Source organism: Mobula hypostoma, chromosome 8, assembly GCF_963921235.1.
Source record: "Mobula hypostoma chromosome 8, sMobHyp1.1, whole genome shotgun sequence".
In the NCBI taxonomy this organism is placed as follows: Eukaryota; Metazoa; Chordata; class Chondrichthyes; order Myliobatiformes; family Myliobatidae; genus Mobula; species Mobula hypostoma.
The window spans coordinates 140721216-140737538 of NC_086104.1; the positions used below are offsets into that span (position 1 = coordinate 140721216).

At 37.9% G+C, this 16323-nt stretch overlaps 1 protein-coding gene across 1 annotated transcript; it reads right to left on the minus strand.

The window, feature by feature from the left end:
• Positions 1-4747: 4747 nt before the first annotated feature.
• On the minus strand, positions 4748-13176 carry bmp10 (bone morphogenetic protein 10). Its single transcript, XM_063056980.1, has 2 exons — positions 12746-13176; positions 4748-9900 (listed from the first exon to the last, which is right to left on the minus strand). Exons 1-2 carry the CDS (start codon positions 13077-13079, stop codon positions 8948-8950), a joined length of 1287 nt encoding a protein of 428 aa, XP_062913050.1. The 5' UTR covers positions 13080-13176; the 3' UTR covers positions 4748-8947.
• Between the last annotated feature and the right edge of the window lie 3147 nt (positions 13177-16323).

Genomic DNA, 16323 nt, shown 5'->3' on the forward strand with positions numbered 1-16323 from the left:
TGGGAAGCTTTTAAAAACCAGCAGAAGGCAATTAAATAAACCATAATGAGAGAAAAGATAAAATATGTAAGCTAGGCAATAACATAAAAGAGGACACCACGAGTTTTTTCAGATATATAAAGAGTAAAAGAGAGGCGAGAGTGGATATTGGACCATTGGAAAATGATGCTGGAGAGGTAGTAAAAGTGATAGAGTTACTTAATAAGTATTTTGCACCAGTCTTCATTGTGGAAGACACTAGCAGTATGCCACAAATTTGCGAGTGTTGGGGTCAGAAGTGCGTGCAGTTGCTATTACTAAGGAGAAGGTGCTTGGGAAGCTGAAAGGTCCGAAGATAGATAAATCACCTGGACCAAATAGACTATAATCCCAATGATATGAAAGAGATTGTGGAGGCATTGGTCAGGATCTTTCAAGAACCACTAGATTCTGGAATGTTTCTGGAGGATTAGAAAATGTGTCACTCTATTCTTTAAGAAGGGAAATAGTTGGAAGAAAGAAAACACAGGCTAGTTAGCCTGACTTCAGTGTTGGAAAATGTTGGAGTGCATTATTGAGGATGAGGTCTTGTGGTACTTGGAGGCACATGAGAAAATAGTCCATAATAAGGATGATTTCCTTAAGGGAAAATCTTGCTTGACAAATTTGTTGGAATTCTTTGAGGAAATAACAGGCATGATACACAAAGGAAATACGGTGGATGTTGTTTATTTGGACTTTCAGAAGGACTTTGACACATGAGGCTGCTTAACAAGATAAGAACCCATGATATTACAGGGAAGATGCTAGCATGGATAGAAAATTAGCTATCTAGCAGGAGGCAAAGAGTAGGAATAAAGAGGGCCTTTTCTGGTTGACTGATTCTTTTCATATTATATGTCAATAATTTGGGTGATAGAATTGATGGCTTTGTGATTGAATTTGCAGGTGGTAAAAAGATAGGTGGAAGGGAATGTAGTGTTGAGGAAGCAGGGAGTTTGCAGAAGGACTTGCACAGGTTGGGAGAATGGGCAAAGAAATGGCAGATGGAATATAATGTAACAAAATGTATGATCATGCACTTTGTAGAAGGAATAAAAGTGTGGGCTATCTTCTAAAAGAGAAAATTCAAACATCAGAGGTGCAAAGTGACTCGGAAGTCTTGTGCAGGATTCCCTAAATGTTAATTTGCAGTTTGAGTCAGTGCTAAGGAAGGCAAATGCAATGTTAACATTCTTGTTGAGAGAACTAGAATATAAGAGCAAGGGACGGATGCTGGGGCTTTAGATGGAATTGGTTAGACTGCACTTGGAGCATTGTGAGCAGACCTGGGGCCCTTATCTAAGAAAAGATAAACTGGCATTGGATAGGGTTCAGTGGAGGTTCATGAGAATGATTCCAAGAATGAAAGGGTTAACATATGAGTAGTGTCTGGACTTGTACTTGCTGGAGTTCAAAAGAATGAGGGGATCTCATTGAAATTTATCGAATATTGAAATGCCTAGTTAGAGTGGATGTGGATTTGTTTTTACCTGAAGTGGGGGAGTATAGGACCAGAGGACCCAGACTTAGAATAGCAGGACATGCATTTAGAACAGAGATGAGAAGGTATTTCTTTAGCAGGAGAATGGTGAATCTGTGGAATTCGTTGCCATAGACAATAAATATACTCAATAAATATACTGAGTATATTTAAAGCTGAGGTTTATAGGTTCTTGGTTAGTCTGGGCAGCAAAGGTTAGGGGCGGAAGGCAGGAGAATGGGGCTCTGAGGGATAATAAATCATCCATGGTAAAATGGTGGAGCAGACTCAATGGGCTGAGAGGCCTAATTCTGCTCCTATGTCTCATGGTCTTGTGGTCTTAAGGTCTAAATTTTGACTTTGTTATGCATATGGTAATATCAGTAATTGAGATGGATATAGAAGAGAGAAACAGAGAACACACATGAATACTGGCAGATGTTAATCTGTCAGTAGCTGTACCCTTTACAACCTTTTAATTTATTTCTTATTGTGTTAAAGTCATGCTAGGATCACTTCTTGTTTGGGAGAAGGAAGGAACTTCTTGAACTTCGGGGCAATTAGAACAGAAAATGCTGCAAGTGGGTGCAATGGAAATAGAAAATACTGCAAGTATTCAGAAGGTCAGGCAGCATTAAGGATGGTTTCACAAATAATCCTCAGTGATGGACCTTTGAGTAATTTCCTGTGTGATAGCTGATTTCATTTTTCCTTCTATTCCAGCACATTCCGATTTACTTGAACACTGATTTGTGTGTTTCATCCAAGATATATAATTAAACAAGACTTATAATTAGAGAGTAGCTGTGAATATCCTATTATTCAGTATTTCCAAATTCTGGTTTTTGGATGATATCAAGCAGAAGGACTGTTAAAGTTTAAGTTAAAAATAAATCTCATGAATGTGTAATTGCATTTCCCAGGTCAATGTACAAATAATTAGTTACTTTCTCACCCCACCCCCACACTCTTGTCAACACAAGTGAGCAAGCAAAAGTTATCGGCCAATGTCAACATAACTACAGTGTTGCCCAGACACTTGGGACGGCTTCCAAGCAAACTTAAGTGCGTTAACACTTCAACTGAGGCAAGGCATGGGGAAATAACGACATAGCAATCCTAGTCAGACAAAAGTGACAGGGGTAAAATCACCTCTGGGCACAAGGAGGGGCAACAGTTCAGCAATCCCACCCAGAAGGATCCAGTCCCATGGTGAAAACAGGGAATTTGTTGATATTATTAATTGGGAAATGGGATTGTGTTAGCCGGGAGTTCAGTGTCAGAGAGGAGACAAACATCCTTTGGCTGGGTGAAAACATAGTTACAAAATGAAGAATTCATTAGTATAGAGGCAATCTATTATGAGTTGTAGGCAGCAGCGCGCTGAATTTTTGTTTTGTTTAAAGAAAGAAAGCAAGCCTTTTTTAACTTTTAAAACAGTTTTTATATCAAAACAGTGCACATACACAGGTATTGCTGCTTTTTATAAACAGAATAAAGATCTCTAATGTTACATCTTTCTTCATTCATTTCCATGGAAAACAATTTACATTTAATAACTTATTGTTCACTTCATATTTAACAGGTCTTAAAAATAAAAAGCTCAATAAATATTTGCTTTATAAACAGGCGTTTCTGACCAAAGTCTTCTAGGTAACAATCTGCCTTAGGCTGATTAAATGAGAATGGATTAGACATTACCATTGAGTTTAATGCATTGATATGATATTAATTCACACTGTATCCTAACCAGCCATTAGCCTGTTTGAAATAAATATGACAAGACCTGCGAATTTGTATTCGCCGCCCTTTCTCCCAGATACATGGACATTCACATTTTCACTGTGATTCTTTTCCTTTAGTTTCTAGTTAGATTAACATCTAAAAAGACTCATCCACATTTCAACATTGTACACTACCCTCCAGCCAGCAGGTATTTACACGAATCCCTAATTTTCTGGAGTTTAGGTAAGGACTTTATGGATGTTGCAGAGCATCATAATGGTTGAGTGTACTGAAGGGTGAACTGTATTCAAACAACTGTTTGACCTATTTTTGGCAATATCGGCATATGAACACCTTAAATGGAATTCCTCTGTTAACTATTTTGGTGTTAAAATAATGGTACTTTGCAAATGTGCTAAACTTATATCAGCTGGTAACAGCACCAGGCACTGGAAAACTGAGTGTAACCAAAATCTGTGTCACCCAGTAAAAGGCTAAATCCATAAGGTATTATCAATATGAGGGTACTTTGTATGTTGACTTTGACTGCAGAAAATATACACAAATGGAGAGAGCGAGTTTATCAAGGTCTAGAGAAGAATCCACCTTTTAGTGCAATTGCAACTCATTGAATGAGCCTGCATAGGAAAAATAATTTCCATAAAAGTCCAGGTAAATGTGAAACTATTTCCTATTGAAGGCTGTTTTTTAAACCACTCAGACTCACCTTACAAAGTTCTTTGTTTTAAAATTAAGAAAAATAAATACACTTTCAATTGGAGTAAAACGTTATTGATACTATCTTATTCAATCTGGCCATCCAATAAATGATGTGGGATGTCAAAGCGTGACATGGACATATTCAAGGCTCCATTGGGCTGGTATTCAATCAAGTGGTTTAGACCATCTCACGCAAATTGTACAGAATCTTCTAGAAGCTGTTCCCTTATCACTCTGAGCAAATAGCTTTGGCCTGCATCCGTAAAAGTGTTGTGACTCAGTATAGTGGGGAAGAGGAGGGCTAACGTCAGTTGCACTTCTCCAGGAATCTGACAACTTTGCAGCTCAGTATAAATAAAGTGACAGGGTCCAATGTTTCTCAGCTTTCACGCCTGCTTATCTTGTGCTTGGGTTCCGAAGCTGGCAGGGTTTGGGAAGAGCATGTGATAGCACAGGATTGATTTTAAACTGATGGAAAGGACCGTGCTCAAACAACTCAGTGAGAAACAAAAAGATGTTATCCAACTGGAAAAAATTTCCCAACTGCTTAAAAATTTATTATTAAGATCCATGAAAAGTAATTCATTATTCGGTGACTCTAAAAGCTTAGAGCAGATTAGTACCTGGAAGTGTAATCACTGTTGTATGGTGGAAACAATTGAAGGCCGATCTATGGAAGGAAGGAATGGGATATGAATATTGGATTTCACTCAAGGAGCTTGAATAATGGAATCTGGTGATATAAAAGGGAGCCCTCCCCCCCCCACCTCCTAACCCCTCCCCCCTCCCCACCTTCACCGTTTGAGAAGTAGCAAGGTCATTCAGCACATTTGTTACAATAATGCAAAATGCCAGAGTTACTATTTTCAGAGCAGGCAGGTGGAAAAGTGAACCTGGACTTTTGAATCCTGCCATGATTTTTAATTCCGTAACACCTCTTTATCTAAAGCTTATTTGATGACTGATTTAAGGTAGATTCACTGAATTGATTACAAAGATAAGATGGTTCTCACCTTCATATTTTATGAGAATAAAAATTGAATTTCATTTAAGCATGTAACATTCTTGACTAAAGTTGCTAACGCCTTATTGCAATGGCTGATTTGCAATTTGAATGGATCCCCGTAGTTCTTTTTAAAGTTAAATTAAATCTTTAAATAATATTTAATTAAATTCCTTGATATAAAAATGGAATTTACAATTATTCTGGGTTGAAATCCAATATCCATTGGTGAAATGGACTGTTAGCTGGTGAAGACAAGCGATTAAAGGGTTCATTTTAAGGTGAGAGGACAAAGCAAACGTGCTCTAAAGGTACAGCAGGCCTCCAAGTGATAATCAAAAGAGCAGCCAGCAGCTGGTGACATGCACCACATTGTTGTCTGAGGAAAGATAATATCAAAGAAGTCATGAATTTGTTTTAAGAAACATTAAATTATTTGAAAAAACTGCTTTGAACAGCAAGACCTCATCAATTGAGTGAGAAGGCATTGACAGAGTCAACACTTTCAACAACCTAGGAGAGTACATCTATTGTTCACATGCTGTCCATTTTTTCGCAAACACGTGGAATTCTGCAGATGCTGGAAATTCAAGCAACACACATCAAAGTTGCTGGTGAACGCAGCAGGCCAAGCAGCATCTCTAGGAGTCCTGACAAAGGGTCGCGGCCTGAAACGTCGACTGTACCTCTTCCTAGGAGTCCTGACGAAGGGTCTCGGCCTGAAACGTCGACTGTACCTCTTCCTAGACTTGCTGCCTGGCCTGCTGCGTTCACCAGCAGCTTTGATGTGTGTTGCTGTCCATTTTCTCTCTGGGATTGTATCCATAAGCAATGGAAGTACATTTGTAAATATTCACTTCTAAATAAGCAGAAATATATTCAATAAAATGCATATAAAAAGCTCTTCAATTACGCAGTTAAAACAGGCGAGAGCCTCTCCCTTTGGCAGGAATACTGGTAAGAAGGATCTGTATCATTTAAAAGGTTCTGTACTGCTGGGGATCTCTCCCTTTAAAAGAAATATTGCTGGCCAGGTCTCATCATCTTCTGGGGCTAATCTAATATGGTGATGTTACCCTTTAAAAATCAGCTTTTTTGTTGAATACAGAGGTCTATGCATCAATTTACATTAAAAGACATTTCATCTTTACAAAAATATACACAATCAAAACAAATTAAAGTCACAGAAACCATTTCTGATATTCATCTTCATTTGCACTCAAAGGGAATAGACTGCCTATACATAGGATCCTACAGAAGAAGTTATTTGATTTGCTTTGAAAGTAATCACATGGATCTAGAACACAGGAAATACTGTAAAATATTCCATAAAAGGGCTTCATTGAAAGACAGGGTTGCTTTCTGAATCAGTGAAAGGATTAGCTTTGTCAGTATCTGCTTGCCATGTATGTTTTGTTCCTGAGCAATGCTGCAATGTTGATTTCTGCATTTTACATTATTGACACCCAATTCCAGCTCCACTTTTGTGCCACTGTGATATCCAGACTGAAATACACCAAAATTTGCTCCAAATATGTGAAAGGTTAAACTGATTTCCTTCAATTTCCATGATCAGCTTTGTTTTATACCCATTAATCTCAAATTACCATCCCAAACTGAACCAGACTGCTTGTGACCTTGATCAGCTATTTGATACTGAGCTGATCTAATTGCCTACTATTCAGTAAAACCAGTGGTTCCCAGCCTGATGGAATGAAAGCTATACGTATTCACACGTGGTAAAATATGCTTCCCCTTGCCCCCCAAAATCTGCTGATGGCATCATATGCTGCAGGGATGACCCATTGCCCTGTAGATAGAGCAGCGAAATTGCAAGTATATACGTGGGGGGAATTTATAATATGAAAGCCTCATAGACTATCCCTCTGTAACTTCTGGCACTGCTACTTCCCCACCCAGACTTGGATTCACTGACAGATCATGTTCTTCCTTGTCATTCTTTCCCGTCTCAGCTCAGCTGTTGAACTTCTCATTTCAATTTCTATTGCTTTCAGACCATATAATTCTAATCCTCACCTATTCTCCCAATATCTACAGGAATTTATTTAAAAGTCATATGCTATCTCATACCAAATCCCATTCATTCATCACCTACGTACTCATTCACATACTTTGAGTCCTGTTTCAGCATCTCCTTAATTTTAAAATACTCTTCAGCATGATTAAATTCCCCTGTCTCCACATTCCTCCATTTCATTCTAATCACTCCAAGACCTATAACTGCAAGGGAACTTTATTTTCTCTGACTTTAAATGCAAGCCTTCATTTCACCGTTAGCAATGAGACCCTCAGTCAAAGGGGCCCAAGTATTGGAATTATTTTCCACAAATTCCTCCGTCCTTCTCTCTTTCTCTTTACTCCTTTGAGACATTCCTCAACACCTTCTTCACCAAACTTTTAGTCTCCTATCTGAATGCATTCTTGGTAGTAATTGTTACCTCATATCATGGGATATTTCTGTTAAACTGACATTGAAACAGTGCACGAATCCTGGTATTACTCGGCATATGATAAGAGAAATGGTTAAGCATTTCAGATCAATAACCTTTTGTCAACTAGATCATCAAGCTGAAAATGGAAATCTAAATTCAACAGGAAATCCATGCTTAGATATTTCTTTAGTTCTATTCATCTCTCCAGCTACACTCTCTATAATTTGAAAATTGTCACTTGTTCCTCTCACATTTCTGACAAAGGAGTGAGACCTGAAGCCTAAAATCTGTTCTGCTTCCACAGATACCCTCTGACTGGCTGAGAGTTTCAAGATTTTTTAAAACAATTTTGAATGTCCAGCATCTGCAATTTTTTTGCAAAATAATGTATTTTCATGTTCCATAGCAGTTGATGCCCCACCATTTCTGGCATTTTCCAATTTAATTCTAGTTTCTATTATCTTTCCATTTTAAAATTGCTCTGTAAAAATAGAAGTTATTCTTTGATACTCTTTAAACACAAGAAAGTCTGCAGATGCTGGAAATCCAAAGCACCACACAAAAAATGCTAGAGGAATTCAGCAGGTCAGGCAGTATCTGTGGAAGTTAATAAACAGTCTCCATTTCGTGCTGAGACCCTTCTTCTGGACTAGAGAAGATCCTTAGCCTGAGGGTGACTGTTTATTCATCTCCATAGATACTGCCTGACCTGCTGAGATCCTCCAGCATTTTCTGAGTGTTGCTTTGATAGTTCATGTTAGTTCTTCAGAGTGTTAAGCTGTGAATATTGCTATTGGATATTTACAGCTTAGAAGATGAAAAGAGTCCTGAAAGTTGTGAATTCATGTGTGAAAGTACAGCATTTCAGCGGCAAGCATTACAGTTCCACTGCTACCCTGCTGCAATCAATGGTAGATTACCGCTACAGCTTCACATTCCTCCAAATGAATATGGTCTCTAGGCATTTGTAATACAGCAGAGTAACTTGCTTCATCCTTCATTATACCTAGAAACTGAAACAATATCAAAACAGTAATATATGTAGGAACAGTAGTGAGATTGCCAAGAGATAGATGGGTGAAACAATGAGATAACATCCAAAAGAAAAAGCTGTTATAATACAGAATTCTGCTAAAATTTAATTAACCAGGACATTTCAGAATTTATTTAATAAAGAAATCTTCACGTGGGTTGAAAAAATATGTTGATATTTGGATGTTGAAACTCCAATGTGGAGCATGGGCAATGAGTCAAGCAGTCTTGTTCAATGGTCCATCAGTTATATTATTAACTGATTCACCAGTAGTGTTTGTAACGTTCTCTATACTTCTCTGGAGAATGTTCTCAGTGGAGATAGCTTCTGTGACCTTATAAACACTTTTTTAAAATTCAGTAACAACACTCTTTATAAATCTAGAACTCATCTGTACATCCTTAAATAAACTTCTTAAATAGTTAGCTCAAGATGTACACATTTACAATCATATTCTTTAAATACTTTGAAATTGATATATATTAGAGTTATTTTCTGATCGCTCTTCTGTACTATCTGCAGCCACATTCTGCCACAACCATACCTTCATAGTTGAACTTGTATGTGACCACACCTGCATCATCTAGATAGAGGATGGAGATGGGGTCCAATTTAGTAGGAACGCAAGAGGCTTTAGCTGCCATTTTAGGGTTGCGGAGATTCACCAGAGTCTGAACAATGGCATGCTTTGTTGGTGTGACGTGCTCAGTCAATGGGTAGTAGCAAGAGCCTTTACACTCGTAAGCTTCATAACCTGTTGGGGCTATGATCCAGGAATCCCAACCGATTTCTTTAAATTCCACATAGAGGGGACTCCTTTTGCAGTAATTCCCCTTGGCATTCCTTCTGATCCTTGAGGAGGTATCATAGAGCATGTTTGATCGTCTTTGCAACAAGGCTTCTTCATTTAAGTTGGTGCCAAAATTTCCAGCCTCCAAACTCTGGAATACCACATCTTGCTCATGGTCAATCATCTGCTCCAGTTCTTCAATGGCCTCCTTCATAATGCTGTTTCTGTCATCGGAGAACACAATTAGCAAAGGCACATGCTTAGTCTCTGGTTTCATGTCAATATCAAGATCTCCATCTTCCTGTGTTTCTTCTTCCACGTTTTCAATATGCACTTCAAGTCTGTGGGTGGTCTTCTCAGATTTTGACCATCTCAAGATAGCTTCTGTCACATCAAAGGTCTCCCATCCGCTGTCTCTGCCGTAAATTTGTCTTTTTGCTAATTGTAGCTTGCCTTGTCTTGGATGTTCTTCTTCGGTATCTCCTTCAACTTCTTCCTCACCTACTTCATAGATGGTGACTTTCCTGTCCACTCCTTCATATATCCTTCTGTCTCGATCTACCAAGGTATACAATCGTAGTTCAGCCATGGTGATTTCTTCATGACGAGGTACAGACATATTGAAAAGGAGAGAGTGGATCCTCACACCATCAGTTTGATTGGAGACTGAAGTGTCTGGAAAACATGAATAGTTTACCAACAGATGAATTACACAGTGTAAAGTTGAAATCAGAACTTTGAATATTAGAAATTAAGTTTCAAGTTGCAGAATAATCTCTAGTAGCCATGTGGTTAGAGAGATTTCTATGGGATCTGAAAGGGACTTGGGTCATGTTCTAGATAGGTCCTTAAAGTTAAGACAATCAAGGTTAGATTAATTCAGTGAATGAATCAGCAAATTATATGTAGAATAGTATTTGATAAAAATTCAGTGATGAATTGTAGAGTTGTTACCAAACTATACAATCTAGTGCAGTTTTGCACATATAGATGATGAAGAAGAAGGGGAATTTGTAGATGGCACAGTGGTACAGCTATTGGTGCTCTTGCTTCACTGCTCCAGTGACCTCATGGGTTTCATCTAAGTGCTCTGCTTTCCTCTTGAATTCTAAAGATGGGCTGTTAAGTTAATTGCCTGCTATATATTGCCCTTGAAATAACTGGAAAAACAGCCATGTTAGAGAATGAGTTACAGAGAAATAAGTAGGGGTAAGAATGCTACAGAGTATCAGGTAGACTGATAGACAAAATGATCTCTTATTTAGTAGAAAATTTAATACTTTGAAAAATATTAAAAGAAAGTAGGACAAATAAAATTATATGAGGTTCAGACAGGATAAGCAGAAAGCACCTTCGTACCTAGGGTACTAAGTAGGAGACGTGAATTTAAATTAATTGATTTGAAGATTAGAGAAAAATGGGAAATTATTTTTCACTTAATCAGTAATGTTAGTCTGCAACTTTGTGTCTGAAAGGGCGAGAGAGAGAAAAAAACTCTTTATCACCTATAAAAAGTGCTTGGACGAAGAGCCATTACCTGCAAGACCATCCATTGCTTAAGAACAAGGAAATGGTGTTAATTCTTTCTTGCTGGTATGGAAATAGTGGGAAGGACTGTGCACCTTTAGTGCCATGGAGTTCTAAATAGCATAATTCCACAAGGAAGTATAGGAGTCTTTAATTCAAGAATTCTTTTGTAAGGACAAATGGCATGATGTTTTGAGAAAAAAATCACTTTATCTGTAACCTAGATTCAGATATAATTGTTATAAATCACACATACTCTTTGGATCTAAGGAATTTCAGATTGTTATAGATTATTTTTTGTTTGAAATACCTACAAAAAGAGTTGGTCCTGACTTATTAAGTGAGCCGTATGAATGGCAAGTTGTGGAAACATTCTCATTGCAGAGAATGTTCTGGCAGTTGGGGTGAAAACTCTTGGATTTCAGTACTTTTATTAGGGAAATGTTGGTTTCAAATAAGAAGGTCTCTCAAGCCATCATTGTAGGGTTAGCAACATATCCTTAGTCCTGCCATGTATTGACTGTCAACTTGAACATGTAGAATTTCTGAAGTATGATGATAAGCATAGGACTAGTGGTGGGACACTGTAATTATTTAGCATACCTATACTACTGGTTACGTGGATGGATTCAGAATGACAAGGAAAACGCATATTTTCATTCTATTTTCAAATTATAGAGTGTCACATAAATTGGATATCGCATCAACTGCAGTCCCGTTGGCAACAACCCCTTTCTATTTCCTCCTTCATTTCCCTCTCTGTCTCCAATATTTTCTTCATGAGTCGCACAAAGCCAACATTGACTAGACAAAAATATCAGTGGTAATGTTACTCAGTGCAGTAAACACGGAAAAGCATGCGCCAGGATGCTGGCAGAACCAGTGAGACTGACGATGAAAGTGAGATAGTTCCTGTAATCTTTCATCTTCCAAACTTATTTTTTTTTAAAAAAAGGGTACCACGGATTCTGCAAGGAAACCTTGTTTCACGTGACTAAAGAAGTGCTAGTCGATAAAACGAATCCAGAAAATTGTGTGGATGTGTGCGTTGTGACTTCTTCCCAGCCTGGCTGGAATGGGAGGGAATTTCCTCCTGGAAACGCCAATATTTGCGTTAGCAAGGTAAGACAATTCCATTTGTGAGCGTGCTGCTTACAAACAAAAAAAATGAGATGGCTTCAATTCCTGCGTGCTGGATCTACGAATTGTTGCGTGTACAACCACTACTGTTTCTGTACAAACAACATTTCTTTGTAGTTTACGATAGTTTAATTGATTATATACTTTAAATGTCGTAAGCGAAAGAGGCGAAAAAAAGTCCAAGTATTATAATATTCCTGACAACGGTGAAAACAGCGTTTTCGATTTTGTAGCGAAAGGCGAACTTCATCTTTATTGTCAGAAGTTCATATATCAGTAAATAATCTACACCCCCACCCCCCAATTCTTGTACTTATTTGGGAGGTCGCAGGAGGATAGAATTCTGTAGATTTGACATTTGCGCATCGCTTGCACTCAGCGTCATTCTGTACTTTGCAGAACCGAATCAGAACTTATCAGAACTAAACGTAATATCAAGGCGACAGTGTGAACCACTTTTTAAATACGAAATTCCCCATTTTTACGTTGCTACACACGCACTCATACAATCATTCGCAAGGGTTCCGTCAAGAATTCTTCTGCAAATGCAAGAATAATCTAATATTACTTGTGGAAAAGCCTGGGACTTAGCAGAAGGTGCAAATTGCTGAGGTGACTAAAGGCTTTTACTCATGGTTTCAGCTTCCCACTGTTACAATATGATTTGCAAAAATTGATTTCTGTTTGGGACAGATCTTATCTACTGTATGATGCGCTGTCTTTTACCAGTGATCCGATCTCAATAGCTTGTGGTAAGCCAGATTGGTGGGGAGCAAACCTGAAGGGCTTTGGAAATCATCATACAGAATGAACTGTATTGAATTGATATCGAAACATATTCCATATTGCCTACCTTCATTCTTGAAGCTCCTTACTATATTGGAGGAGGGCATGGAGGTTCTGTCATTTGCGAACCTGTTGTAGAGTTCAATCATGTACTCAGGTGGTTCCACTTTCGCTGCATCGATTGTTCGGCTTCCCGACAAATTCAGACTTTTTAGGAACTCTCCTTTCATGCTTGCCAAAAGTGTGTTAAAATCAACGGAATCTTCTTCTTGAAAATCGTCTTCCGCCACATACCTGCTCTTGTCTTCAGTTGCGTCTGCACGATTGTCGATGGGACTGCTGGTTGTCAAAGGTAACAGGGCACACAGACAAGCAAAAACCTGTAGTGACAGGGAATGCATTATTATAGCTTTTTTATGTCTCCTGTTCCTGACCCTAAACAATCTGGACTGTGTTTGACAGCTGCTCAAGCGTTGCTGTTTTATCCTCTGCAGAGGACCAGGCTGGTGTCATTCAAATGCAATGCTGACAATTTTTTGGAAAACCTTCCCTTATGTCTGTGGTCTCTCACTGTCCAAGGAAGCCCGCTCCCAGCAATTGGCCAATGTGATATCACATGGCATTTTTTTCCCTTATCTATCTGGTATATGCACTGTAACCAGATTCTCTTATCTCTCAATCCTTGTCCTTAATGAGCATTCTGTAAACATTCTCTCATTTGGTTCCTGGCTAATCGAGAAGATGATTTCCATGCTTTGAGGAGGCACTGCCCTCTTCGTGTGCAGAGCCTAACAATTAAATCAAAGAGACTATATTAATTTTCCGCACAATGTTGTCTTCCAAAGTGATAATATCTGGAAACTCTTGAACTGATGGCAAATGTTATTTTATTTGTGTTTTCACATTAAAATGAAACAGGAGCAACAATTATTTGAATTTGTTGACTTAAAACCACCAATAATTGCCAAGAACAACGATAAGGAAATTCTGCCTATTTAAAGATTAGCCCCTTGAAAATTTCAATCAACGACTTGAAACTAAAGCTAACTCCTAATGAGCTTTCACTTCCTAAATATTTATTATTCAGGTTTGAAAGATAACATGGGGAAATCTGGCATGGGGCACTGAAGAGGTGTCACCCAGGAAAGAATCTTGAGGAAATAATCAATTAGCAATGAGGTTAAAGGAAATACGTAACTCCATCAGAGCATTCCCTGCTCACCACGTACACTTCAAGTTTCTGAGTGCAGCATTTTATTAAACAGTTGAAACTAAATGTCTAAGCAACTAATTGTATTGTTCACTGCAAAGTGTAGATCTTACAATCTGCATGCCAAAACAATATTTGATCATTAGTCAAGTGCTGCTTTGATAATTAATATCCAAAGCATGATCTGTTTAGATATTGCTTATCTTTAGAAGTGTTGTATTTTAATTTTAGTAACAGTAGATATTAAGCTAATTTTGACTAACATTTATGTTTTTGCTTATCATTAAGTTTATCTATATTACTGAATTTAACTATTAAATATACACATAACTATTTTATATATACATACATACACACTTACTATAATGTAGATTTTTTCTGTATTTATCATGTATTGCATTGTACTGCTGCCGCAAGGTTAGCAAATTCGACATATGCTGGTGACATTAAACCTGATTCTGATTCTGAATCTTAAAGACATCAAAACAAGCCTTCATCCAGAGGAACTGGCCTGGCCCAATACTGAATGGCCTATGATTCTTAAAGCAAATATTTATTCAGACAAGGAACCATTACTGAGATGTATAGGCATACTTGAAATGTAGACACAAGGCAGAGTTGTGCAAAGTATTGAAAGTTTAAATGAAATCTGCAATTTATTACATTGAGGAGCTTGGATAATTTAGATACAGTCTACTGTATGCTGGAAAGTGAGTTACAAGCTGAAATCTTGTTGAGACTTGATGCAAGTATATTGCTTTATATCCGGAAAGGATTCAGGGTAGAATCTTATTAATGGGTTCAGATCTTTTATAGATTAAGTAATTAATACCTTGGAATAAGTTTTAAGCAACTGCCTAATTTGGGGGTTGGGCTATTCATAGACAAGAGTGAGTTCCATGATTAAAGATTATTAAGAGATTCAGATATTTCATGCATACGATAATGACTAGATAGTAACAAGTTGCAGGTTGGAAATGTATTGTTTTGTTTATTAATATATAAGTATAATTTGCTGATTGATCAAAACCCATATTTATCTGACTCATTGCATACATTCAGTGAAGTGTTGGAATGCATTTTCTTTTGTGAAAACTTATTCATATTTAGTACATTCTGTCATACATATTTCATCCACTTGTTTAATGCTGCAAAGTTATACTTTTTTTAAATGTGTTAAGTTTTGGGAGCAACTTTTAATTATTTGATATTTGCATCAGTACTAAATGGAGATTAGTATTTGGAATTTTAATAAGCCTATTGGTCCATTTCTTTATCAACCGTTGCTTTCCCAATGTCTTTTAATGAATGAATCAAGAGATTAGAAATAAGAGGTATCATCATTAGGAAAATAATCATTAGGAGCGAAAAGATTAAATATGAAAGCAAGATAGCAAACAATATCAAAGTGGATAATAAAAACTTTTTCAAGTATGCAAAAAATAAAAGAGATGAGAGTGGATATTGGACCACTAGAAAATGAGGCCGGAGAAATAACAATGGGGGCCAAGGGGATGGCAGATGAACTAACTGAGTATTTTGCATCAGTCTTCACTGTGGAAGACACTAGCAGTGTGCCAGATGTTGAAGGGTACAAGGGAAGAGAAGTGAGTGTAGTTATTATTACAAGAGAGAAGGTGCTCAGAGAGCTGAAAGATCTAAGGGTGCATAAGTCACCTGGATTCTGCACCCCAGGGTTCTGAAAGAGATAGTGGGAGAGATTGTGGAGGCATTAGTAACGATCTTTCAAATATCATTGGACTCTGGCATAGTGCCAGGGGACTGGACAATTGCAAATGTCACTCCACTCTTTAAGAAAGGAGGAAGGCAGTAGAAAGGAAATTATAGATCAGTAAGCCTGACCTTAGTGATTGGGAAGATGTTGGAGTCAATTGTTAAGGATGAGGTTATGGAGTACCTGGTGACACAGGACAAGAGAGGACAAAGTCAGCATGGTTTCCTTAAGGGAAAATGTTGCCTGATGAACCTGTTGGAATTCTTTGAGGAGATTACACATGGGATAGATAAAGGGCATTCAGTGGATGGTGTATATTTGGACTTTCAGAAGGCCTTTGACTAGGTGCCACATATGAGGCTGCCTACCAAGCTAAGAGCCCATGATATTACAGGAAAGTTACTGGCATAGTTAGAGCATAGGACGCAGTGAGTGGGGATAAAAGGATCCCTTTCTGGTTGTCTGCCAGTGACTAGTGGTGTCCCACAGGGGTTGATATTGGGACTGCTTTTTATGCTGTATTGCAATGATTTAGGTGATGGAATAGATGGCTTTGTTGTTAATTTTGCAGATGATACGAAGATTCTTTATTCCCATGATTGTGTGGCTAGGCATAGCTCAAATACCATCTATAAATTTGCTGATGATACAACCATTGTTGGTAGAATCTCAGATGGAGATGAGAGGGTGAACAGGAGCA